The sequence below is a fragment of the Balaenoptera acutorostrata genome, chromosome 10 (genome assembly GCF_949987535.1).
Source record: "Balaenoptera acutorostrata chromosome 10, mBalAcu1.1, whole genome shotgun sequence".
NCBI classification, from domain to species: Eukaryota; Metazoa; Chordata; class Mammalia; order Artiodactyla; family Balaenopteridae; genus Balaenoptera; species Balaenoptera acutorostrata.
This window is the reverse complement of record NC_080073.1, coordinates 39,072,618-39,098,355: the sequence shown is the minus strand read 5'-3', so window position 1 is coordinate 39,098,355 and position 25,738 is coordinate 39,072,618. Positions and strand designations below refer to the sequence as shown.

The window sequence follows — 25,738 nt, the reverse complement described above, 5'->3', positions numbered from 1 at the left end:
CAGGCTAGCTCCCTCTGCTGCAGCCCCTTCTGTTAGAAACTGCCGTACACCACCCTTCTCCTCCCAGCAGTTTATTTAGGGGACTAGTGAGGCCCTGCCCTTCACAGCACCCACAGGCTAAGGTAGTGCTAGGGTCAGATCGCCCAGTCCAAATTGTGTTGGACTCAGCCACTCAGGCCCTAAGGAGGAGTTGCCAATTCATTCCCTAGAAGCAAAGGCTAAGAAGCACCCTGCACAGGCATAAAGAGGAAAGGTGGCTTTATGTCTGACAGAAAGCTTCGTCCTCCCCAAGGCCCACAGGATTGAGGCTGGGACTAGCCCAGCCTCATGACCTTGTGAATCCAGTCCACAAACACAGAGACACGCATGAAGATGGATGGCCAGCGGGGCCGTGCGCACACTCGGTTGGGGATTATAATTCCCTCCAGGACCCAGCAGTCGTGAGTAAAGCAGGCAAGTGGGCCCCCGTAGTCACCCTGGTAGGTGCAAGAACTGGTGAGGGCCTGGACCATGGTAGAGCCTAGACCCCTTGGGGGTGAAGCAGTACATTTTCAGCTTGCCAGGGGCCCTGCCACTGACCTCACAGGCTCCAACAGGGGCCAACAGTCCTTCAGTGCACATCTCACTCTCGCGTACGCGACCTCGGTGCTTGATGTTACATTCCCGGTTGGAGATGACATTGAGGGAGGCTATGTTCAGGACCATGTTGTCCCCTGTACCTACAGTGAAGGGAATGGGAAGAAGGAGAGGGTCTGTGGGTAGGATCCAAGGCTGGGCCTCTTGGCCTGGAGCAGTCCATGCCGCTGCAGTGTACTCTTACCTTTGGTCTCGCCCCAGCCTGCGATCTCACACTTGGTGCCTGGAGGCACCACATACCACTCAGGGGGCAGGCAGATCAGGGCCACACGCTGGTTCAGGGTCACAGGTCTTTAGCAAGAATGACGGCATTCAGGGTCTGAGGCCACAAGGCCCAGCCCCACCTCACACCCTCTTGACTTGTCACACACCTCTCCAGCTTGAGCAGAACAAGCTGGGAGCCAGAGGGCCCGCAGACCATCTTGGCCATTGAGATGCGCTGCAGGCCTGGCTCCCCGGGCTGTGGGTCCGGGAACAGGGTGCCTAGCCACACCTCATAGCCAGTGAGAGGCCCATGGCTGAGAGAGAAGCTCTGCTACATCAGTTGAGACTCATAGTCTGCTGCCCAACACTCACCCATTGGCTTGCCTAGGGAAGGTGGCTAAGGGGGAGAGGAAGGCAGGGGATTGGGACTGGGTCCCCAAACCCAAGGAAGGCTCACCAAGAGGAGAAGCACTGCCGGGCAGTCAGAACCCACTGCTCTTTCACTAGGGAACCTCCGCAGAAGTGCTGGCCCTGCCTGGAGGAGTGCAGGTGAGGAAACAGTCCTGAGACACAGAGACACAGGCTGGACCTGCCATGTCTTGGCTAGGATCTGTGAGGCTGGGGCAGGTTCCTGCTCCCCTACTGGCACAAGCACAAACGATGTAGCGTCAGCCCCTGTCTTGGAGAATCAGGCAGTTGTGCCTCACCGGTTGCGCAAGCTGACTGTCCAGGGTGAGTTCCCAGGCTGGCCGCCCACCACACGCAGCTTGGAGCGCCGTGGGTCCAGGCGGGTCACTCTCTTGCCACACTTCTCAAACAGCACCTGGTCTGGGGGATAGAATGTGCTGGATGAAACCCCGGACTGGATGGAGATGGGGGGCAAAGGGACCACGACGCATGCCTGGCCCAAGTCCGTACCTGGGGGCTCCAGGATGGACGGCGGTTGGTCATCATCTGAAAGACCCAAGTTCAACCGCGTTAAGGGAGCCAGCCTTTGGCGGTGGAGGCTAGGGGCGGGGCCCCGGGGCTGTGTCGCCGGTGCTCACCGCAGCGCCGCAGTGCACAGTAGTCGAACGGAGTCCCCGGATCCGTGGTGTAGCACCAGGGCCCGTGACTGTCCCCGTCTGGGTTCCTGCAGAAGTTCTCCTCCAGTGGTGCGTGTGGGGTGGAGGTGGGTGTGAACCTAGGCGGGAGGGGGAGCAAAATCAAAGCAGAGTAATCCCAAGCCCTCGCAAGCCTCCAGCTGGAGAGCCGAGGCATGCCGCCCTAGGGTTAGTCCCGGGCGGGGCCTGTGGCCTCGGTCTGGGAGGCGCCAGGCGCGCTGGCGGACTTACTGCGGCTTGTGCGGCGTCCCCGCGGACCAGCGCTGACACCGGACGCCCTTTCGGGTCTTGCTGACCGAGCCGCGGTACAGTTCCCCCGCGCCGTGGTAGCAGTCTGCGGCGGGCGGACGGGGGCGACCGTCAGCCGGTTCTCGCCCCAGCCCTCCGGCTCCGTGCCTCCAGCCGCAGCTCAGGCCTTACCCTCGGGCCGCACGTCGTCGGTGCAGCGCCGGATCTGATAGCAGAAGGCCACGCGCATGCCAGGCCGCGATGTGAAGCACCAGGGCGCCTCCGATCCGTCGGGGTTCCGACAGAAGTTCTCCCGAAGGTCCCTGAGCAAGCACGCAGCTCAGCCCGGGTGGGTCCCAGGTCATGGGCTGGCCAGCCCGGCTGAGCGGGAGCCCAGCCTCCAGCTCCTCCCCAAGCCCCGCCTTCTTTCAAGCCCCGCCCGGGACCCCCCTCAGGTCCCACCCGCAGGAGTACTAGGCTCCCAGCGGCGGCCAGCCAACTCACTTGCACGCATACTTTTCCGGCGCAAAGCGATGCTGATGCGGATGCTGCGCGTCCCAACGCTGGCAGGGCACGCCCGCGGCGGTGGTGTTGACCGTGCCCCGGTAGCCCTCGCCTTTCCCGCGGAAGCAATTGAGCGTCGTGGCGTCCCGGCGCGGCTGTGCCTCGGACCCTTGGATGGACCGAGGCCGGTCGGAGCCCGAGTCGGAGGTGAGACCGGGGCTGGGGCGGAGCCCCACTGTCATTGGGCCACCGCCGGGTCATGCCCAGCCCCTCCTCTAGTCCCAGCCAGGCCACGCCCCCACGTGTCCCAGGTGCCCTCCCACGCCCCGCCCTCGCGCTCTACCGCAGCGCGGGAGGTCGCAGAACTCTCGCTTCATCTGCGGGTCCGCGGTATAGCACCAGGGCCGCTCCGAGCCGTCCGGATTCCGGCAATAGTTGTCGTCCAGACTTTTGTCCAGGAACCTAGAGGCGGTAGCCGGGCGTGAACAAGAGCCTGGGACTCAGGCCCTGTCTGGCCCCAACCAACTATGTGCTACCTTACATCGCCCCGCCCCTGGAGTCCTGGGCCCTCCCCTTGCCCGCCCTCCTCCTGCCGAGCCCGCCCACGCGTACTTGCGGGGCTCGAAAGGGTGAGGGTGCGGGTGCTGCAGGTCCCAGCGCTGACACTCGCGTCCTGACTCCGTGCGGTCCACTGAGCCGCGGTAATCCTCGCCATTGCACCAAAGGCAAGCGGCTGGAGGCACAGGGCCGATGGGTTCGTGGACGGGCGTGGGCATGCTCCTCCCGCCCCAGGCTTGACCCGGAGCTGCTTACCCTCCCGGCAGGACTTAATGCCGCAGCTCTGGAAGCGCACGGCAGGGTCTGTTGTGTAGCACCAGGGACCTCCGGGGTCCCTGTCCGGGTTGCGGCAGAAGTTGTCCTCCAAGCCATTTCGAAGTGTGGGTGTGTACCTGTGAGAGTAGCAATACAGTGCGTACTGGGGGCAGGCGCCAGGCCGGCAGGGACAGAGGGGAGCTGCAGTCTGTCTCACTTGTGGTCATTGGGGAACCTGTGGCTCCAGCGCTGGCAGGGTAGGCCACCCATGGTGATGGCCACGGTGCCCCGGTACTCGACCCCATTGTCCATGATGCAAGTCCGAACATAGACTGGGAGCAAAAGACCCAGGATCAACAAGGCCTGAGACCCCAGCAGCCCTCTCCCCAGCCCGCCCTTCTCTGCAGCCACTCACTCACTTTTCTTTTGGAAGAGATCGCAGCGCCTGGAACGCTGCAGCCGTGTATGAGCTGAGTGCTGGGTCCATGGCAGCAACTGGCAACCATGGCTGCTCACATTGTAGTGGAAGGCCCTGGCAGGAGGAGCCACAGGGTAACTCAGTGCCCAGGTTCCCCTACCTCCAGTCTTATCTAGGTCCTGTGGCCACTCACCTGCAGTCCAGTAGGGGCCCACAAATCCCTGCACATTCTTCAGCATTTGCCACATCTTCTTGCCAAGGCCTGCGCCCCACTGCGTGTAGCAGATGTTGCAGCTCCGTACCCCGGAGCACCTGGAAGTCATTCAAGGGCGAGCGCTGCCCTGCAGCATGGGCATGCATGTCAGCACATGTATATCAGCACGTGCACAATTTATTCATTCAGGAGATCAAACTACAAGGCCTCTGGAGTGGACCCTGTCAGCCCATTCAAGGGTCAGACCCCTGTACTGGGTGGGAGAAGCAGGCCCAGACATGATAGTTATCACTAGTGCACCTGTTTAGTGGGCAAGGCACTAGGCTCAGCTGTAAAATATATACTCTGAGAGCAGTGGGTGATGGTGCTTGCCCCATGGAGCTTATCCCATCTCATTTCTCAGATGAGAATGAGAAGGCTCAGAGCTACCTTATTAACCATGCAGAGGCCCAACCCAAGCATTCTGACTCCAAGTCTAGGCTCTCACTAGCATAAGGGCATATGCTAAGTTAGAGAATTAGATCTGGCTCATAAGGGATAACTGCCTGCACGTGTGCCTCCATCTGTGTGGTCCTAATACTGCCTCAATGCTACAGCAGACGTTTTAACGCAGGCCTGAATAGGCAATGTGTTTATGTGTTCCTGGGGCTGCCCAGCTCTGCGAAAGAAGCCAAGGTCACTCGCTGCTCCATGCCCAATAGGAAAGTAAGTTCTGGGCTCAAAGAGCGGGATGGGCCTGGGGCCAACCCCTTTCTGAACGCAGATGGGGATCAGGGCTGAGGGGAAGGGCACTCACCAGGGGCCCCTGAGAACCCCGTCAGAAGCAGCAGGAGTGGGAGCCACCCCATCCTCCTAGCTGGAGGCTGCACTGTGACCCACCACAGCCCCATCCGGGAAGTTGTGAAACCTGTCCCTACGGGATTGGGTGGCTCTGTCTCCACACCCCCACTCTAGACTTGCTGGGGCCTGACCTGAGACCCAGTGGCAGGAATGGAGGTGGCGCCAGGCCTCAGGCCGTATAGGTGAGGTACAAGGGTCCTCACTCTGGCACAGTTAGCCCCCTGAGAGGCCTGCCTATGTAGTGGGCAGTGTTGGAAAGGTTCAGTGGGGACACTTGAGGTGCCCTGGGGTGGGGGTGGGGCCCCACTGCCCCCCCTCCCTTAGCTCCACCCCCTCCCCCTCCCCGCACCCTAGGCTGCTTTGAAGCGAAGGGCAGTGTGGACATGGTTGCTGCCAGAGGCCTAGGTTCCAGCCCGAAGGTGGTGATATTAAACTTTTCTGAGCTTCAGCTTTCCCCTGTAAAGTGGAGAATATTCCCTGCCCCAGCCTGAAGCAGCCTGCCCCTTTTGCTGTCTTATCGGCCCCAGCTGGAGGCAGGTCTGCCCACGCCCCTGCCAGCAGAGCCCAGAGAGGCTCCCCTCGCCCCGCCAGAGGAGCCATCCCAGGGAAGGTGAGTGAGGCCACCTTTCTGGCCTGAATGGAGGTGAGGGTGACAGGTAGCAGGGACCCTGGGAGGAACGGCCTTTCAGACGTCCTAGGGGACCTGTGGGCCGGACCTCCAAGTACGGGTAGGAGTTGAGATAGGTGGCCAAGGTCTCTCCCAGGACACAGCGTTACGACATGGCTGGGCCAGGAGCTCCTCCTGCGCAGGCGGGGGTCGGAGGAGGTTGGGCAGTGGGGCAGTGGGGCGAGGCGGGGGCCGGGAACGTCCCGGCTGGAGGCCGCGGAGGAAGCCTCCCCCGCTGGAGGCTGTGGAGGGGCCCCCTGGCGGAGGTCGGGCGCGGGTCGATGCGCGTGCGCGGCGGCCGCGCGGTTTGGCCCTGGACAGGCGCCGTAGCTGAGAGCTGGGCGGATGTTGTGAGCCGGGACGCGGTGGCCGAGGCTGGGGGTGAGTATGAGGGGCGGCCGGGCTCCGAGAGGGGCGGGTGCCCGCGGTTCCCCTTGCGGCCCCGGCCCGTCTAGTGTGAGGGCGCTCGCCGCGCGAGGGGTCACACAGCCTGTGGTGCCAGACTCCGGGCCGGAACTGGCCTGGAGGATCCTCCGGAGCTTGGGGCCGGGCAGAGGCGACTGGGGGAAACAAGCGCTGCCCTTGCGTCCTTGGGATCCGAGATGGGGTCGGTTCGGTTAGAAGCCTTGAACTCTCGGCGGGGCTGAACAGGATCGACGTGGCAGGGAGCCCCCGAGCAAAGTCAAGGACCGCCTCTCACCTGGGTCCTCAGCACCTGACACCCAGAGTGGATGTCTGGAAGGTTTGCTCATCAGTTGAGTGACAGCGTCTAATCTGTCCTGCACCTGCTCTGGTGTGAGAGGGCTGGTGGTGGGCGGCAGGGCGGGGAGTCACCTTTCTGAGGGGCAGGCGTGGTGCCACCTGGGAGTGGGCAAGAGTGTGTGGCAGGAGCAGAGGACCTGTTTGGGGTGAGATAAGAGAAAAGAGTTCTGTCTAAGGCAGTGCTGGAGGGCCAGCCTCTAGACCAGCACTGACTAATAGAATTTTATGTGATGATGGGAATGTTCTTTATTTTCGGAGTCTAGTCCAGTAACCATTAACCACATAGGGCCACTGAATCCTTGAAATGTGACTAATATAATTGAGAAATTGATTTTTTAATTTTAATTGAAATTTAAATACCCATGTAGGGCTAGTAGCTGCTGTGTTGGACAGCACAGCTCTAGATCAGTGAACCAGGCACCAGGGACTTAGTGCAGCTTCTGAAGCAGCTGTAGCAACACCATGGTATGTGAGGGATGGACAGCAGTGGGGACAATGGGGCCTGTGAAGAGGGCAAGGGTGGTGCTCTGATGGGGTAGGAGGCTGTGTGTGTGACTGGGGACAAGAAAGCTAGCAGGCCTTTGGAATAGAGAAGGGAGGATCCTGGAACTGAGGAAGGGGATCCTGGCCTTGGATGTAAGCAGGACTTGTAGCTGGAGATGGCACCAAGGCCTTGGATGGTGGACTATACTTGATGTAGGGTTCTCTCTTCCAGATGTGGACCCAGTGTGGCTTACAACCGAGAAGGATACAGGGGCTCTGCTTCTGGGCCACCTCACTTTGGACACTTGGGTCTGATTTCACACTCGGCGGAAGCATTTGGTTTAGTTTAACAAACATATATCTGGCACCTGCTCTCTGTTGGGCCCTGTGTGAGCACTGGGACATGGTGGGGCCCTGTCACATGGCCCCAGACCCCCTCCCCCCCCCACCCCCCGTGTAGGAAGCTGGAAGCCCCTGCTTTCCTTTGCCCTGGGTTGATGTGTGTGTGAGTGTGCATGCAGTGGCTTCACGTGCTCCCAAGCCTTTCTGACACCACAGGATTGAGGTCAATATGGCGGCCCTTGGCTGGCTTCGAATAGACAGGCTCTGCCTCTGCTTCAGTCCCCAGGACCACTGGCTGCCCACAAGAGATGAAAGATGGCGTCCAAGGGGACCGGCACGGCTTTCTCCCGAAAGAGCTACAGACTGACCTCAGATGCTGAGAAATCCAGGGTCACAGGTAAGGGTTGGAAGGGCTGGGATGAGGCTTCTAGTGCTGAGGGAAGAAGGAGGAAGAGAGAGAGGCAGCAAAGTCCCAGGTGCATTGAGCCTCAGGCCTTCCTGCACCTCCTGTACCTGTGAGTCAGCTCTTCTCCACTAGCAGCCATGGAGGAGGGCACCCACCGTGACTGCTCCTCTGACTCCTGTGGCTGGGCTAGGACCAGGAGCCTCTGTGGCCAGTAGGGGCTGGGAGCCACACTGACCACGTGTCCCTTCTCTCCCTTCTGACCTGTGGCGCAGGCATCGTGCACGAGAAGCTACTGGATGACTACCTGCACCGCATCTTTTCCTCTACTGATTGTGCACCCACGGCAGCCACCAGCAGGTATGGCCAGGTGGATCTCCCTTCCTCACTCTGTGGGACCAGACCAGAGGCTGGAGACTGCATTGTGGGGAAGGAGGCCGGGGCTCTGGGTAAGCTGGCTTGGGTTCCATTCTTGCTCTGCCACTCCTGGCTGTGAGACCTGTGGCCAGAGAGTCTGCCTTCTGGACTCCGCCTCTTCCTTTCCCCTGGCAGTGCTAGTACCTTCCTTCTGAGAGTATAGTGGAGGTCAGGGGCATGGTGCGCACTCAGCATGGCACTTCGCACCTACTTTACACTCAGCATCTGGTCCGTGTGCACCTGCCCTCACCTCTACCGCACCCTGGCCCTCTGTAGCCTCTGCTTGATCTGTAAAGCACAGATGCCACCAGCCCTTTATTCCTTGCAAATTTAATGTATTTAAGTTTAGCTCATATCAAAACTACAAGTGGGGAATTCCTTGGTGGTCCAGTGGTTAGGACTCTGCACTCTCACTGCCGAGGGCCCGGGTTCAATCCCTGGTCGGGGAACTAAAATCCCGTAAGCCACTTGACATGGCAAAAAAAAAAAAAATTATGAGTGTGCTGTAGCAGAAACTTATATAGAAAAAGAAAAAGCAACTGTCATCTTCTTATTCTAATATGACCATTTGAGTGTGATTCCTTTTTGTTTTCTTTATCTCATGATGTATGTAGTTTGGGTTATGCTATGTGGAAAATTTTTTTTAGATTTTTGTCACTGTCAGTTTTTTAAAAGTTATTGAGGAATAATTAACATACAGTAAACTACATGTATTTAAAACATACAATCTAGTAAATTTTAACATGGATAACCTGTGAAACCAGCAGTGCCATGAACATATCCCTCACCTCCAAAAGTGTATAGGAGTTTAAATCCTATTTTTGTCATCAGATGTTATCCCTAAATGTTTTTCTACACTACAGATTGATCTTGGGGGGAATCTTTTAGGTCCAGGAATCTGCCTGATCACTGCCCTAGTTTAGAGGGGCTTTTGTTTTTGTAAACAGTGCTGCATAGACGCCCAGGGTTGGAATCACAAGGCTAGAGTATTTGAATTGCAATCACTCTTAGGACTGTTGCTGAATTTCTTCTTCAAAGGGTTCTGTACATTCTTTTTTTTTTTAAAATAAATTTATTTATTTTTTATTTATTTATTTATTCTTGGCTGCATTGGGTCTTTGTTGCTGTGCGCGGGCTTTCTCTAGTTGTGGCGAGCAGGGGCTACTCTTTGTTGTGGTGCGTGGGTTTCTCATTGCGGTGGCTTCTCTTGTTGCGGAGCATGGGCTCTAGGCATGCAGGCTTCAGTAGTTGTGGCTCGCGGGCTCAGTAGTTGTGGCTCGAGGGTTCTAGAGTGCAGGCTCAGTAGTTGTGGCGCACGGGCTTAGTTGCTCTGCAGCATGTGGGATCTTTCTGGACCAGGGCTCGAACCCATGTCCCCTGCATTGGCAGGTGGATTCTTAACCACTGCACCACCAGGGAAGTCCCAGTCTGTACATTCTGTCTCCCTGCAGTGAGGCATGGGTGTCCCCATGTCTCAGCCCCCTTGCCAGCCAGGGCTATTCTGTCTTTCACAGTCTCTGCTCGCTGGGCCGACCCAAAGGGCAGCGTCATTGCCTGTTCCGTTTAAGCAGCTGTGGTGACCAAAGGGTTTCTACTTGTGGAGGGCTGCTGCCCACCTCCACCCCAACCCCAGCCCTGGCCTGTTCCCAGGGCCATCTGATCCCTACCTCATGTGATACCAGAAATAATCCTGCTGCCACTGGTGCCGTGGCTGCCAGGAGGGAGAGCAGGTGGCAGAGCCATTAGTCAGTGGTTGTGTGGATGCAGAACTCTGGGCTGGGACCTGGGCAATCCAGAAACGGTAAGCAAGTGCTGGGGTTGGCCAAATGGGCAACGTTGCAGGCATTCACTGAGGCTGAGTGTCAGGTTGGCCACCCGAAGCTGCTCTTAAGAACAGGCACAGGACTAGAGCAGCCTCCCAGGTGTGGGCCTGTAAGAAATGCTGTTGTGGAAGCCTGCTTGATCTCTGGGCCCATTGGGGTGTTGAGAGACAGGGTTGGCTACAGCCTTCCATGTTACTGGCGAGGCACCCCATTGCACGGCTGCCTCCTTGCCTTGGCCTGGGGCTCAGTAGGAGTAGGGAGGAGCCTTCATGAATCTCCACCTCCTGTAGCTCAAGGTCAGTTGTAGCTCACAGTGTGGGGACATGTGGCCCCTGGGCCTGGGTTGAAGCTACCTTGCCAGAGAGTCAGTGCTCTGGCCCATCTACGTGCCCTTCCAGAGCCTACTCTCTAGGGGGATGAGCGGGGTGGGAACTGGGATTAGAGTTAGAAGAGCAGGTGCCAGCAGTCTGTGGGCTGGATCCAGATGGGCACCAGGCCTCTGCTCTTTGAGCCCTGCTAGTTAGCACCACCTCATTCCCTGCTATTCTTAGCAACTGAACTCAGGACCTAGCTGGCCAGTGTTAGAGCTCTTTCTCCTCTGGGCATGTGTGCTGGGAGGATGAGGGGGCCACTCACACAGATTTTCCTAGCCCCTTTGGCTGGGGCAGCTGGCAGATAGGCAGGCTGTGTGCTCTACTCTCCTCTACAGGTGGGTCCAGGACAGAGCCAGCCAGAAGCTAAGAGGGCTGAGCCCTTCATCCTCCCAGGACATGTCTCATTCAACACACAGGCTTCCCTGGCTGGGACCACAGACCTGGGGTCAAGGATTGGGCTAGCTGATCTTGGTACTGACCATCTTGGGGATCAGCACTTCTCCCAGCCTTCCTTGCCCAGGCCTACTCAACAAGCCACCTTCAAGAGTGGGCAGGTTATGGGCTACGGAGGGCGCATTATTCCTAGGAATTTTCACAGCATCTCTGAGATACAGCTCTTGTTCCATTTATACAGATGAGAGGATTAAGGCTTAGAAAGAGTTCTTCCTTCTTTTTTTTTTTTTTTTTAAACAGTCTTGAGGTGCACCAAATTTAGTGGATAATCCAGTCTTCTGACCCCCAGCATACCAGAATCTGGGACTGGCACAGCCCTTTTTCTGGAGTCTGGGCAGCCACCCTCCTAAGCTCAGGAGAAAGGGACTGGGAGAGGGATTTAGCGTCATCTGGCTGGTTTCAAGGACTTTTGGGCCCCTCACAGCCTCTCGCTCTCCCCAGGAAACTCCTGAACTTCCAGAACCTGCCAGAGCATCTGGACCAGTTGTTACATGTGGACGAGGAGGCGGAGGAGGAGGAGGAGAGCCAGGGTAGGTGACAGCCTCAGGAATCGGACTGGGGAGCCGGGGCTGGGCCTGCGGGGCTCAGTACCCTCTCTGCATCTGTCAGGCCCTGTGCCCGGCCCAACCCCACACCCTCTTCTCTCCGTTCCAGGACAGGTTGAAGGGCGGCTTGGCCCATCCACTGTGGTCCTGGACCACACGGGTGGCTTCGAAGGGCTTCTTCTGGTGGATGATGACCTCTTGGGGGTGAGTGAGGGCAAGGCGTGGGGTCCCAGATCCAAGCCCCTCCTGACACAGCCCCAAGCTCCTCCTGATGTGGCCCTGGTCTCGACCTTTCTTGACGGGGCTGCAGCCACAAACCCCTCCTGATGTGGACTATTGAGTCCCCAGCCCCCAAACCCTCCTGACATAGCCCCGAAACCCTCTTGGTGTGACCCCAGCCCCGAGGTCTTCCCGGCATAGCCATGAGTCCATCCTATCATGCTCCCGGCCCAGAACCCCTCCTGACATGGGCCTAGGCCCTTCCACCCTGTTCAGGCAGAGTACTCTGTTGGCCACGACAGGCGTCGCCACCAAGGCGAGCCGAGTTGGAGTGGGGTCGTTCTCCCTTGGGGTGGCACCCCGTATGTCCGGGAGGAGGTTCACCACCCCTGCTCTCCACCCAGGTGATTGGACACAGCAACTTTGGTACTATCCGCTCTACCACATGCGTGTACAAAGGTGAGACCACGCTCTGCTGTGGCCCAGGGAGTTGGGAGGAAGTTTGAGGGCCCGGGCCAGAGGCAGGAGGCAGTCTTTGTTTCCCTGCTGGGTTTGACGTGACTTTTTCCAGGGAAATGGATCTACGAGGTGCTCATCTCCTCCCAGGGGCTCATGCAGATTGGCTGGTGCACGATCAACTGCCGCTTCAATCAGGAGGTACATGCAGGAGAGGGACCCCTCCCAGGGAGACCTTCTCTGGCAGCAGGCCTCATCAGGTCTCAGGCAACCCCCCAGCTCACATAGGGTCTGCTCAGCACCCTAATCTGGACTGCCCTCTGGAGGAGGAATGTGTCCCACCCCATCCCAGGGCTATCCAGCCCAGAAACAGCCCTCACTCCTTCCCCCAGAGCATCAGCCCCATTCTGTAGAGCCACGTGGGTCCAAGGCTGGTGGCTGGTGGCTGGTGGGCTCTGGCCCTGCCCCTCCCCACCTCCCCCAGACCTCACAGAGAGTTCCTCCCTAGGAGGGGGTTGGAGATACACACAACTCCTATGCCTACGACGGCAACCGGGTGCGCAAGTGGAACGTGACCACGACGAACTACGGGAAGGTGAGGCCCGGGCCCCCTGCAGCCCAACTGGCCCGTGTCCATCCCCACAGCTTGGTGGGGGCCACTGGGCAGCGGTGAGGGAATGTAGGGCACCAGGGGGAGGACAGGGACTGAGGTCCTCTGTCCTCGTGGCCAGTCTCCCCTGGGTGGCAGTGGAGACACAGCTGGAGGGGCAGAGTGGGCAGGCTGCTGGGCTTCTGCACATCTGTAAGGCTTCCTCCCCTGGCAGGCGTGGGCAGCGGGGGACATTGTGAGCTGCCTGATCGACCTGGACGAAGGCACGCTGTCCTTCTGCCTGTGAGTCTCCTGCCTCTATTCACAGGCCTGGCCTCTGGGGCATCCCCAGGCTGCCCTCGTGTTCCAGGCCCTGTAAGGGGCCAGGCTGGCTTTGGTAGCCTGAGGGTGGGCAGCCCCCACGGAGGCCTGCTTGCTGGTCCATTTCAGCCACATCCTTCTTAGCACTGGCTCACGGACCCTCCCTTCTGCTCCAGGAATGGTGTGTCGCTGGGCACCGCCTTTGAGAACTTATCCAGGGGCCTGGGCATGGCCTACTTCCCAGCCATCAGCCTCTCCTTCAAGGAGTCTGTGGCCTTCAACTTTGGCAGCCGTCCCCTGCGATATCCTTTTGTGAAGAAGGCTGTGGGCTGCTTGGATGCTCTTGAGGAAGCCAGGATGGGGGTCTCCCTGCTCCAGGAGCTCTGCAGGCTGGTGGCAGGCCCTGCTGCCGTGAAGAGTGAGTAGGGTACAGCTTAGGTGGGTGCCGAGGAAAATGCTTGTAGCAACCTTGTTAGGTGGGTACCACTGCTGTCTCCACTGAACAGATGAAGAGCATAAAGTGGCAAGAGAAGTTTTGCTTCACAGAGAAATGGGAGGGTTGTGATGCAAACCAGGCAATCTGACCTCTCAGCCCCGCCCTGGAGCCCAGGCCCTACTGCAGGGGTCTCAGTGGGAGGGGGTGGGTATTCTGAGCCACAGATCAGGTGTTGCTGGCTTAACTCTGTGGCACCTACCCAGTGGTGGGCTACCGGCCCCTGCAGGACCCACCAAGCGCCGACCTGGTTCGGGCACAGGAGCTGCTGGGCTGCTTCCAGGCAGTGCTGAGCGTGGAGCTGGACCCCATGGTGAGCCAGCGTCTGGGCCGGGCATGCTGGGGGCTTTCTACAGCCCTCTGCCCCTCACAGTTCTTTCCTCCCTGCCCACACAGGAAGGGCGGCTGGTGGAGAAGGAAAGCTCTGAGTGGCAGTTGCAGGGCCAGCCCACCGTCCTCCTCACACTGGCTCACATCTTCCATCGCTTCGCACCGCTCCTGGTGAGGGGACATTAGGGAGGGGAGAGGCAGGCCATGGTAGAAACACCCCTGCTGAGGGCTGGGATGCTGAGGTGCATGAGGTCCAGCAGCATCACCTGTCAGGGGCCCCTGTGACCAGAGCCCTTAGACCTCAAGGATGTCACTGGGTGAGGAGGAGACACTTCCAGCTGAGGGTATCAGGGGGCTTCCTAGAAAGAAGATCGAGGGGTGGTGACATCACAGGCCAAGGGAACGGCATGTGCAGAGCCCCAGAGGGGTTGTTGGGTAGCAGAATTTCCTGTGTCTCCATCAGACCCCAGAAGGGCTCATCCATGACTTGGGGTTGCTTGACGGGGACCAAGAATCCATCTGTGGCCTTGGCCATGTGCCAGGGCAGGGGGGCCCTGAGTGGGGCAGGAGGCTGCCACCTCACTGGCACCCGCCCTTGGTGCAGCGCAAGGTGTACCTGGTGGAGGCCGTGCTCATGAGCTTCCTGCTGGGCGTCGTGGAGGCGGGCACCCCCACACAGGCGCAGTCTGTGGTGCACCAGGTCCTGGATCTCCTGTGGCTCTTCATGGAGGTGAGGCGCCGGATCTCAGGCCTCAGGCCAGGATGTCAGGCTCCACTGAGTCAGGGGACGTACAGGGAGGGTGTTGGAGAAGGCCGCACAGATGGCTGTCCCAGGGCCTGCCCTCAGCGGGTAGCTGTGCAACCTCACCTCCCTCTTCCAGGACTATGAGGTGCAAGATTGCCTCAAGCAGTTGATGATGTCCCTGTTGCGGCTGTACCGGTTCTCGCCCATCGTCCCTGACCTGGGCCTGCAGGTGGGAGCTCCTGCCCTGGCCCTGAGCCCCCTGGGCCTCACCTGCCCACTCTGAGTATCCTCTCCCCACAGATCCGCTACCTGCGGCTCACCATTGCCATCCTCAGTCATGAGAAGTCCCGCAAGTTTCTGCTTAGCCACGTCCTGTATCCTCTCCTTGCTACTAGGCAGGCCAGACATGTGGTGCCCTCTGGGGTCAGCAGAAGCCAGGGAGGGTGGTGTGCCTCTGCCCAGGGTTCCCCACGGAGGCTCAGGAAGACCAGAGCCACCCAATGTGTGAGTCCTTGTTCCAGGACCCAGCCTTCCCAGCACTTTCTCTACAGAGCAGGGAGGGTAGAGCAAAGGATCCAGGCTGGCTGGCTGGCCTGAGCAGGGATTTCCAGATGCCTGCAGGCTCTTGGGCCACCCAGAGGTGGAGGGCGGTGGGGTGGGGGGAGCCACCAGCGCCTGCCCTCTTCAGCCAAAGCACTGCACTTTTATCTGTGCTCCATGGTGGGGGTTCCTATGAGATCTTCTCGAAGGAGTCAGCTCTTACTGTTTCCCTATAACGTTGAGAACTGCAGGAATAGGAGAGAGAGCATAGCTTCGGGCCCCTGGCTGGGAAACCTGTGCTAGTAGCTGTCTTCTCTCTCTGGGATCCTCAGCCTCTAGGAGGCAGAAACAAATAGAGAGGCTGCCAGGCCCTCTCTCCAGCTGTCCCACCGTCATCTGTTCCTGTGACAAGTCTTCATCGTGCCCTTGCTCGGAATTGGGCTTGGTGGGTTTGACAGCCACAGCTGTTTCTCTGGGCTCACAGTCAGTGGTGACAGGCACACAGCAGCTATGGCACCCTGAGGACTGGGAGAGCTGTGGTGGGCACATCCGGAGGTGGGCAAGTTTCGGGAGGGCTCATGAGGGTGTACGGGGCACCCTGTGGTGAGTGGAGCTCTGCCTTAACGACCACCAGCTTCGACGTGCTCCGGTCCGTTGTCTTCTTTTACATCAAGAGCCCCCTGCGTGTGGAGGAGGCTGGCCTACAGGAGCTCATCCCCACCACCTGGTGGCCCCACCGCTCCAGCAGGGAGGTGGGCAGCCCTGACTGGGGTGGGTGGTGGTCACAGTGAGGGCTGACCCGGGGTGTCCGAGCCACCTGTACTTGGCACGCGAGGCCCTTTCCTGGGCTCGGGGTGGGGGGAGTAGGGGTCTTTTATCTGAAGTAGACCAGGGTGAATCTTGCCATCTTTGAACCCCCTCCCCTGCCCCCCGCCCAGGGCAAAGAGAGTAAGGAGGTGAAGGACGAAACCTCCGAGGAGCGGCTCCGGCGGCGTGCCTATGAACGGGGCTGCCAAAGGCTCAAGAAGCGCATCGAAGGTCAGCCTTGTGCCTCAGGCACTGGGTAGGGGGTGGAGGATTTCTGTGCCTGTGTACTTGGGGGCACTTGGTAGTGACCATGCTTAGGTTGGACTTGGGGATCCCTGGTGGTGGAGCCTCAGTCCAAACCTGCTCCCCCTGCCCGTCCCCGGGAGCCTGAGGGCAAGGCCCTGCCTGAGGAAGGCTGTCCTGTTCCCCACCCCACCCCCAGTGGTGGAGGAACTACAGGTCCAGATCCTGAAGCTGCTGTTGAACAATCAAGATGACAACGGGGTAAGTGACTCCCAGACCCCTGTGTGGGTCCCTGGCCAGGAAGGGTGTCAGACCGGGCCTGGAGACCCAGAGGGCAGGGCTGGCTCAGGCTCTTGTGGCAGGGTGCAGGCTAAGTTGAGTCCAGTCCGGGGCCAGGATCCTCAGCTCATCACAGCCTCGACTTTCCTTCCGCTGAAGGGCGAAGCTTCTAGGTACATCTTCCTGACCAAGTTCCGAAAGTTTCTGCAGGAGAATGCCAGCGGCCGGGGGGTAGGTATCCCCAGGCCAGCCCACCATGGCCCCCTGGCTTTGTTGCAGCATTTGCACCTGAAATTCTGGCACCTCTGCATCTCCTCCCCACCTGCTGCCCTACCCTCTCTGCTCAGCCCAGGGTCCTGGGGCAGGGCCTTGGATGAGGAGTGGGCTGGCCTCTGGGCTGCACAAATGCATGTCTTGCACCTGTGCCTGCAGAACATGCCCATGCTCTGTCCCCCCGAGTACATGGTCTGCTTCTTACACCGCTTGATCTCGGCCCTGCGTTACTACTGGGACGAATACAAGGCCTCGAACCCATACGCTACCTTCAGTGAGGGTGAGTGTGGCCAGGACCTCGAGTTGTAGACGCTGGGCAGAGCCAGGCCCAGGGCAGCCCCTAATGTTGGTGTGGAGTGATGGCTGAGGGCAGGGCTGAGGGGAGCTGTCCCAGGCCTCCTGCCTAATTGAGTCCTACCCGCTGGGTGTGGGGGCCTTGCACTTGGACGGTGAGCCCGTGTTTGCTCTGATGTTCCCCCGGGTTCCTGTCCTCTATGGGCCCCGTTCCTCAGTCCTTGCCTGCTAGCCCTACTGTGCAGTCCTTTGTCGGGGATGCCTTGGGTGGGCTCTGAGGTGCTGGGGGCCCTGTGTTTGTGTGGGACAGAGTCCTCAGGGGTCAGTGGAAGCAGCCTGCATTGGGGGATCTCCCATAGGGCTGGGTCAGGGCCCTCTCTGATTCTTACCTGGGTGACCCGCCGCCAAGAATGCCCCCTTCATCCCAAGTTGTGCCGTTGCTGGAACTGACCTGAAATGGTAGAGGGCGGGGTGGTAGGGGAAGCCTGGTCGGGTAGGTGGCCTAGGCCAGGGGTCCTGCTGGGCTCTGACTACTGGCCCGGCCTCCCAACTCCTCGCAGAGGCCTACATCCCGCCCCAGGTCTTCTATAATGGCAAGGTGGACTACTTCGACCTGCAGCGCCTTGGAGGCCTCCTCTCGCACCTTCGGAAGACCCTCAAAGGTGCGCGCAGGCCTGGGCAGTTAGCAGGGCAGGGACGGGGGTGGTTCCTGAGCCAGCTCTGCCATGAGTGCTGAGCTGCGCTGTGCCCACCAGAGGGCGCCCGAGTCTCTGCATCTGCTCCGCAGGGAGATGCTGATGGGCCTCCTCTGCCCCTGGTCTTGCGTCCAACTATTCCTTCCTTCCCTTGCACATCCACCCCAGAGGAGGTCTGGGAGCCCTGTGATGGAATAGGGGGCAGTGTGCTGATGGAGGAGGGAACCATGGGATATTGGTGAGGGGGTGGGGGGGGTGGGGGCGGGTGGTGTGGCTTGCATTTGCTGCCTGAACTACTTTCAAGGATCAGCACAAATGTCTCCAGTGCAAAAGGCTGAGAGCACAGTGTGAGCAGTGGCAGGGATGCCAGCAACGGCCCAGCATGGCCTGGAGACAGAAAGCAACTGGCGTGCTGGAGAGGAAAATGAGAGGCAGGGAGTGATGGGAAATGAGGCCAGGGAGTCTGAAGGGCAGAGTCTGAGGGCCTTGTGGGCCACAAAGTGGCTGTAGGCTCCTTCCAGGGACAGTGGTAGCTTTGGAAGGTCCTGAAGCAAGGGAGCGAGGTTGGGGGGGTCTGCGTTGTAAGAAGCTCCCTCTGGCTGCTACGGTGTGGAGGGTGGAGTGCAAGGGCCAAGAAAGGAGACAAGGAAGCCAGTTGTCCAGGCAACAGAGGAGGCGGGGAGGGTAAAGGGGAGGGGACAAGGATGACCCCAGGCTTCTTGCCAGAGGCTGTGGGGATGAGGCACCATCAGGAAGAGGAGCTGCAGAAGAGGACAGTTTTGTATGTTTGAGGTGCCCAGTGATGCAGCCAGGACGAAGGCCTGGGCTGGAGGCAGTGGTGGTGTGTCCAGCTGTCAGCGTAGAGGTGGGGACAAGCCTTCGGTGAGGACCGGACCCCCTGGGGAGTGTGCAGAGTGAGGCAAGGAGAGCCCTAGGCAGCTCTGGATCTCCCTTTGTTTGTGGGGCAGGACAAGGAAGAAAGCAACGGAGCAGTCAGAGAAGTAGGGCCCTGGAGAGAGTGAGGTCATACAGATAAAGACAGAGTGATGGGGTCATGGTGGGGAGAGCCTTCTGCCTCACTCAGCAGGACTCGCCCTACAAGACACAGGGCCTTGGGATGCAGGGTGAAGGCTGGGTTGGAGCCGGCGGAGGGTGAGGCGCAGGCACAGTGGTGAATGGGGCCCTGCAGGGCCTCCTGCCCAGCCAGCTGGTGCCCTCTCGCTGTCCTGAGTGGTTCCACCTATGACCCCTCTGCCCTCCACTGGCCTGAGAGCCCTCTTGTCATTCCTCCTAGATGACCTTGCCTCCAAGGCCAACATCCTGATCGACCCACTGGAGCTCCAGGCGGCCACCATGGATGACCTGGATGAGGATGAGGAGCCAGCCCCGGCTGCGGCCCAGGTGCCGCGGTAGGGGCAGGCAGGGGGCTTTGTGTTGGGCTGTCCCTCTATCATAAGGGCAGGGGTGTCACACGGGGCCATCTCCCACTCCATGCAGGCAAGGAGCTTGTCCCCAGGCAGGTTCCCTTGCTGTAGGTGGAGGCATGAACTGACGGGTGTGGTGGGGCATGCCTCCTGCTGCTGAGTCCCTACGAGACACAGGGCCTTGGGATGCAGAGTGAAGGCTGGGTTGGAGCAGGTGGAGGGTGAGGCGCAAGCACAGTGGTATCTGGGCCCCTGCGGGGCCTCCTGCCCAGCCAGCCGGTGCCCTCTCGCTGTCCCATTCCCCAGCCTCGCAAATCAAGGGAGCCATAAGTGGGCCCGGGTCCTGGGATTGCTGAGTGGCGTCTGGCCTCCTCTCTCCACCACAGCGCCCCATGCAGGCCCTGGCCATGGGGGGCACGCTGCCCCTGCCTCGGCCCAGCTGGCTCAGTTCTCCAACCCTGGGCCGAGCCAACCGCTTCCTCAGCACAGCAGCTGTGAGCCTGATGACCCCACGGCGGCCTCTGAGCACCTCAGAGAAAGTGAAGGTCCGCACGCTGAGCGTGGAGCAGAGGACCCGTGAGGACAGTAGGTGCCAGGCAGGGCCAGGCGCGGCGCACTGAAGGATCCTTCTATCCTGTACAGCACTCCCCCGGGGCAAAGCCAAATACACCCCATTCCCTCCTGGTCCTGTGGCCTGGCAGTATCTCAGGGGTGTGGGAAGTGCACTCTGAGGGCAGGAAATTGATGCTACAGAAATAGGTCCTGGCATGCAGGACCTCCCCTGCCCCTGCCCACACATTCTCCCTGCAGGTCCCTCCTTGGGCCCAGGCAGGGGGAGAGGGCCTCCTTCTCCTGCTGTAAGGCCCATCCTGGCTCCATAGGCTTAGAAGAGAACTGGAATGGCTCCGGCCCTGACCCTGTCCTTCCCTATTCCCTAGTTGAGGGTAGCCAGTGGAATGAGGGCCTGCTGGTGGGGCGGCCCCCCGAGGAGCCTGAGCAGCCCCTCACCGAGAACTCCCTGCTGGAAGTCCTGGATGGTGCCATCATGATGTATAATCTCAGCGTTCACCAGCAGCTGGGCAAGGTCTCACGCCACTGGCCCACGCGCATGTTATGTGGTTCTGTGTGTTTGGACGCGTGTGTGTGTGCGCCCCCATGTGCCCACGTGTCTCCAGGGGTGCCTGGGCGTGACTGTGCGCGTTAGCATATGCCACAGCAAGACTAGTTTCTGCCAGTGCCGTTTGGGCCTGACCTGGTTGACTTCTGTGGGAGGGGGCTGTCCTGGGCCTAAGGTTAAGGGTTTGGCAGGGCTGGGGTCCAGGCTGGGTGTGGAGAAACCTGTGCGAGGTGCCCAAGGGTCACCCTGGATGTGGTGTCTGGTGCTCTAGATGGTGGGAGTGTCCGATGATGTCAATGAGTATGCGATGGCTCTGAGGGACACAGAGGACAAGCTCCGCCGGTGCCCCAAACGGGTAAGGTGGACAGGCAGGTGGGTCTTTGGGAGGGCGGGGTGTTGAAGAGGGCAGCTTGCTCCCTGGGGGTCCCCAGGGAAGCCCATGAGGGAAAGCTGCTGTCCTGCCCCTGCCTCTGGGGTTGCCCAGCAGTTCTCCTCATCCCCACCCCAGCCCCGGGCAGACCACATCAGTGAGAGTGGGGCTGGCATCACGGCTAGGGACGGCCTGAGCCCCATCAGCCAGCCATAGCCTGTGCCAAGATGCCCCTACCCTGGCCACTAAGTGCTGACGCACACCCACTCTCCTCATCAATTATGGATTCGACCCTGAGTACTTCCTCGGCCACTTGCAGAGTCAGCAGGAAGCAGGGCCTCCCTCCCTCCCTCCTTCCCTCCCCTGGAGCCCCTCTGCCGTAGCTCTCTGGCCTGGGGAACAGAGCCAAGTATGCCCAGTCTGGGCTTCCCTGGCAGCCCCTGGCTCCCATCTGTCTACAGAACCCTGCGCTTGTCCAGGGCAAAAGCAGCTGCCAGAGCTGCAGTTCTAGCATGGAGTCCCTGGGGTGTCCCAGGCAGGGGCTCATCTTACATACACTCAGCTGCGTCTCACTTCCACATTCTGAGGGGCACCTGTGGCCCTGTCTTGCTCAGGTTCACCAGCAGGCCAGGCTGAGGAGGGTTTTGAAGAGTGGAGCTGGGTCCGCCCAACACTTTGCCTGCCCTGGGCACCAGTGGGGCCCCTGCTAGGCTGCATGGGTCTGGGCACGGGGCCATGTCCTGATTGTCCTCTCCTCCCTTCTCCTTGGGTGGCAGAGGAAGGACATCCTTGCAGAGTTGACGAAGAGCCAGAAGGTTTTCTCAGAAAAGCTGGATCACCTAAGTCGCCGTCTTGCCTGGGTCCATGCCACCGTCTACTCCCAGGTGAGCGGTGTGGCCTAGGCCAGCAGCTGCTGCCCTCCCCAAGCCCCTGGACTAGTCACTGATTGGGCAGGGTTGTGCCAGCCCCTCAGTGCTTCCTGCCCTCCTGGACCTCTGGCACACACGTGCCCCCTCCCCGCTCCTCATCCTCCCTCCTCCCACCTAGTGCCACATCCCCTGAACTTTTCATGCCCCATGAACTTAAGTAGATGCCATTTGTAGACCCCACTTCCCCACGCAGCTCATAACCCTCCATTCAAGGAACAGCCTGTCTCTACCTGCCTCCCACTGTCCGCTGCCCCTGCTCCTCTCCCAGCGCATCAGGGGCTCTGTGACCTCTCCCAAGCCTCACCCTGCGTCTGCATCTGCATCTGCTTCTCTCTGACTCCCCTCCCACTCGAGGCCACTGGCTTGTTCCCTTCTCACTCATTCACTCACTCGTTCATTTATTAACATGCCCAGAGCCTGGAGGATGCCAGGTGCCATCCTGACACTGGGGACACTCAGTAGTGAACCAGAAAGCTGAGTCCCTGCCCTCCCGGGGTAGACGGGCAGACGGTGCACTCCCACAGCGACCATGTTTTGACCCCCGCCACCCCAGGCCCCGGACCCGCCGCACTTGTTTTATCTCCCCACCTGCCCTGGCATCTCCCCCTCCACAAGTGAGTGCCTTGGGATGCTCCCCATGTGCCCATGTAGGGCATCTGTTCACCTTCTTGGGTGTGCCCCTCCCCCATAACTGGGTGATCAAGGCCCTTGGTATCCCTGTCTCTACTGCTCTTTCTTCTGGTGACTCCTCCCCAACCCAAACCACCTCTGCCTTTTACCCCTCTGTTCTCTCTTGCCACAGACCACCTTGCTCCAGCCCCACAAAGATGGTCACTGTCATCGCACCACCAGGATTTCATGCCTGTCCACCTCCCTAGGCGATCTTGCCACCCCCTCCCACACTGTCTTCTTAGGAACCTCACCCTCCCATCTTTGTACCTTCTTTTTTTTAAATTCTGATAAAATATACACAACATGAAATTTACCATCTTAACCATTTAAAAAAGTTGTGGTAAAATACAATATGTAACTTATCATCTTAATCATTTTAAATGTACAGTTCAGCAGTGTTAAGTATATTTGTTGCTGTGCAACCAGTCTCCAGAACTCTTTTCATCTCCCCAAACTGAAACTTATATCCACTAATTCCCATTCCCCCCTTCACCTCAGTCCCTGACAACCACTGTTCTACTTTCTGTCTCTGTGAATTTGACTACTCTAGTACCTCATATAAGTGGAATTTTTGTCACTGGCTTATTTCACCTAGCATAATGGTCTCATGGTTCATCTATGTTGTAGCATGTGTCAGGATTTCTTTCCTTTTTAAGGCTGAATAATATTCCATTGTGTGTATATACCACATTTTATTTATCCGTTAATCCATCTATGGACATTTGAGTTGCTTCCACCTTTTGGCTATTGTGAATAATGCAGCTATGAACATGGGTGTGCAAATACCTTTTCAAGATCCTGTTTTTTAATTCTTTTGGGTATATACCCAGAAGCAAAATTGCTGGATCATATAGTAATTCTATTTTTAATTTTTTTGAGAAACTGCCATATTGTTTTTCATAGTGGTTGCACCACTCCCACTAGCAGGGCACAGGGTTCTGATTTCTGCCTATCCTTGCCAACACTTGTTTCTCAGAAATTTTTTTTAATTAATAGTAATCCTAATCTGTGTAAAGTGGTATCTCATTGTGGTTTTGATTTGCATTTCCCTAGTGATTAGTGATGTTGAGCATCTTTTCATGTAATTATTGTCCATTTGTATATCCTTCTTTGGAGAAATGTCTGTTCAATCCTTTTGCCCATTTTTTAATCAGATTGTTTTTCTGTTTTTGATTTGTAGGAGTTCTTTATATATTCTGGGTATCAACCCTTTAGCAGATTATGATTTATAAATATTTCCTCCCATTTGCTCTTTTGATTGTGTCCTTTGATGCAATTTTTTAATTTTGATGGTCTAATTTATCTATTTTTTTCTTTTCTTGCCTGTGCTTTTGTTGTGATATCCAAGAAATCATTATCAAATCCAAGGTCATGAAGGTTTTCCCCTATGTTTTCTTCTAAGAGTTTTTAACTCTTAAGTTTAGGTCTGTGACCCATTTTAAGTTAATTTTTGTATATGATGTGAGATAATGGTCCAACTTCATTCTTTTGTAAGTGGATATCCAGTGTTCCCAGCACCATTTATTGAAAAGACTGTCCTTTCCCCATTGAATGGTCTTGGCACCCTTGTCAAAAATCATTTGACCATATATGTGAGGGTTTGGGGGTGGGGGGCTGTCTATTCCATTGGTCTGTATGTCTGTGTTTATTCCAGTACCATACTGTTTTGATTATTGTAGCTTTGCAATAAGTTTTGCAATCAGGAAGTGTGAGATCTGCAGCTTTGTTCTATTTCAAGATTGTTTTGGCTATTTGGGGTCCCTTGAGATTTGATAGGAATTTTAGAATAGTTTTTTCTATTTCTGAAAAAAAAAAAAAGCCATTGGGACTTTTATAGGAATTGCATTAAAACTGTAGATTGCTTTGGGTAGTATTGACATCTGATGATATTAAGTCTTCCAGTCCATGAACATGGGATGTCTTTCCATTTGTTTGTACCTTTTAAAATTTCTTTGAGTGACATTTCGTAGCTTCCAGTGTTTCAAGTGTTTCACTTCCTTGGTTAAATTTACACCTGTTTAATTAATTTTGATTCTCATGTAAATAGAATTATTTTCTCGATTTCCTTTTTGGATTGTTCCTTGCTTGTGTATAGAAACACAACTGATTTTTGTGTGTCGATTTTGTATCCTGCAAATTTCCTGAACTTGTTTATTAATTCTAATAGTTTTTTTTGTGGAATCTTTAGGGTTTTCTACATATAAGATCATGTCATCTGCAAACAGAGATAATTTTACTCCTTTCTTTTTTAAAAAAATATTTATTTATTTATTTATTTGGCTGTGCCGGGTCTTAGTTGCAGCATGCAAGATCTTCATTGCAGCATGCAGGATCTTTAGTTGCAGCATGCAGACTCTTAGTTGTGGCATGCATGTGGGATCTAGTTCCTTGGCCAGGGATCGAACCCAGGCCCCCTGCATTGGGAGCGTGGAGTCTTAACCACTGGACCACCAGTGAAGTCCCATACTCCCACCTTTGTAACGTAGATGGCTTTTACTTCTTTTTCTGGCCTAATTCTGGCTAGAACTCCCAATACTACGTTGAATAGAAGTGGCAAAAGCAGACACCTTGTCTTGTTCTTGATCTTAGGGGAAAGCCTCTGTTCTTTCACCATTGAGTATGATGTGAGCTATGGACTTTTCATAATACAGCCTTTATTATGTTGAACTGCCTTTTTTTTCTTCTACATTTGCAATGCTTACCCTCTTGCCTCCTGCTCATTCAGCTTCTCCCATTAGTAAAGGAAAAAGCCCATGATGCCTTTCCCTCACTGTACATTTGCTTACACTACCGCTCTCTCCTTCCTTCTCTGTGTCTTGGCTTCCTCATCTTCCCTTCACTCTTTGCCCAGATCAGGCTCCTCCACTTATCTGAAATAGTCTTGCAAGGTATCTATCGAGCTCCCCCCTCTCCCTTTGTGGACACATCTCCTCTCCCATTACAGTGGCCCCCTTGGCCGCATCGGTGCCATTGCCATCCTTTCCTCAGACTCGGTCTTCTCTGGCCTTCGGTGACACCAGCTCCTGTAGGCCTCCCTGTCCGTGTGTACTCCCAGGCCCAGGCCCACCCTCTGACTTCTTGCTTACGTCTTCTCAGGCTCTCAGGTTTGAGAGCACATCAGAGAGCTGGTGGAAAGTGCAGCTGCTCCGGCTCCACTCCAGGAGATGTGGTGCTATGGGTCTGGACTGGGGCCTAGGGCCTCACTCTGGTTGGTGACCCCTCCTGGCCCCTTTTGTGGGATAGACTATCTGGAAACCATACTGTGGGGAACTGGGCCCTTGGCAGGTTTTGTCTGCTGTCCATGGCCTCTGTTCCACCAGCAGTCATGCTACCTTTGACCTTCACACCAGCTTCTCCTCTGAGCTCCAGACCCATTTTCTACCTGCCTCCTTAACACCACCTCTTTGGGGGCATCGCTGGGCACCTCATGCTCCACATGTCCTAAGCCACATCCCCTCTGCCCTTCACCAGGCCTGCTTCTCCCCCAGGACTTCCAACAACCACGGAGGCTCCATCACACACAGAAATGCGGGCCCCGTTCTTGTTGCGACCATTCCCTTGCCCTCACAGCCAATTGGTACATCCGCATGCCTGGCCATCCAGTCCCTTTGCTGTCTTGGGCCTAGCCAAGGCTATAGCTTCCTCACTGCCTTGTCCCCACTTGTCCCTGCAGCCCCTTCTGCTCTGGGCAGTGTTCCAACACAGGCTTCTGG

The 25,738-nt window shown here is 57.3% G+C and overlaps 2 protein-coding genes and 1 non-coding gene across 6 annotated transcripts in view; 2 read left to right on the top strand and 1 right to left on the bottom strand.

Moving 5' to 3' along the window:
• Nucleotides 1-241: 241 nt before the first annotated feature.
• Nucleotides 242-5,010, bottom strand: MST1 (macrophage stimulating 1). Its single transcript, XM_057554020.1, has 18 exons — nt 4,917-5,010; nt 4,100-4,247; nt 3,908-4,020; nt 3,706-3,820; nt 3,489-3,625; nt 3,288-3,408; nt 3,019-3,137; nt 2,676-2,844; nt 2,364-2,494; nt 2,175-2,277; nt 1,887-2,023; nt 1,759-1,794; nt 1,548-1,668; nt 1,298-1,375; nt 1,008-1,154; nt 821-927; nt 580-719; nt 242-476 (listed from the first exon to the last, which is right to left on the bottom strand). Exons 1-18 carry the CDS (start codon nt 5,008-5,010, stop codon nt 315-317), a joined length of 2,178 nt encoding a protein of 725 aa, XP_057410003.1. The 3' UTR covers nt 242-314.
• Nucleotides 5,011-5,393: 383 nt separating this feature from the next.
• RNF123 (ring finger protein 123) overlaps nt 5,394-25,738 on the top strand; it is a 29,368-nt gene continuing 9,023 nt past the window's right edge. Inside the window, exons 1-26 of one of the 4 annotated variants that reach the window (XM_057555493.1) lie at nt 5,394-5,570; nt 7,494-7,611; nt 7,893-7,977; nt 11,126-11,214; nt 11,339-11,433; nt 11,853-11,907; nt 12,020-12,105; nt 12,413-12,499; nt 12,729-12,796; nt 12,991-13,116; nt 13,506-13,620; nt 13,704-13,808; nt 14,242-14,367; nt 14,519-14,611; nt 14,683-14,756; nt 15,557-15,674; nt 15,861-15,960; nt 16,172-16,233; nt 16,411-16,482; nt 16,684-16,804; nt 17,379-17,480; nt 18,808-18,914; nt 19,324-19,522; nt 19,876-20,021; nt 20,326-20,409; nt 21,201-21,308. In XM_057555493.1, coding sequence (XP_057411476.1) covers nt 7,530-7,611; nt 7,893-7,977; nt 11,126-11,214; nt 11,339-11,433; nt 11,853-11,907; nt 12,020-12,105; nt 12,413-12,499; nt 12,729-12,796; nt 12,991-13,116; nt 13,506-13,620; nt 13,704-13,808; nt 14,242-14,367; nt 14,519-14,611; nt 14,683-14,756; nt 15,557-15,674; nt 15,861-15,960; nt 16,172-16,233; nt 16,411-16,482; nt 16,684-16,804; nt 17,379-17,480; nt 18,808-18,914; nt 19,324-19,522; nt 19,876-20,021; nt 20,326-20,409; nt 21,201-21,308 — 2,505 coding nt within the window. In that variant the 5' untranslated portion in view covers nt 5,394-5,570; nt 7,494-7,529. Of the gene's footprint in view, nt 5,571-5,909; nt 6,009-7,104; nt 7,262-7,493; nt 7,612-7,892; nt 7,978-11,125; nt 11,215-11,338; nt 11,434-11,852; nt 11,908-12,019; nt 12,106-12,412; nt 12,500-12,728; nt 12,797-12,990; nt 13,117-13,505; nt 13,621-13,703; nt 13,809-14,241; nt 14,368-14,518; nt 14,612-14,682; nt 14,757-15,556; nt 15,675-15,860; nt 15,961-16,171; nt 16,234-16,410; nt 16,483-16,683; nt 16,805-17,378; nt 17,481-18,807; nt 18,915-19,323; nt 19,523-19,875; nt 20,022-20,325; nt 20,410-21,200; nt 21,309-25,738 lie in introns of those variants that run through there. The other 3 variants (XM_057555491.1, XM_057555494.1, XM_057555492.1) reach the window with 3 other exon arrangements.
• On the top strand, nt 8,411-8,483 carry TRNAE-CUC (transfer RNA glutamic acid (anticodon CUC)). The gene has a single exon. It is a non-coding gene; the product is annotated as a tRNA-Glu (tRNA).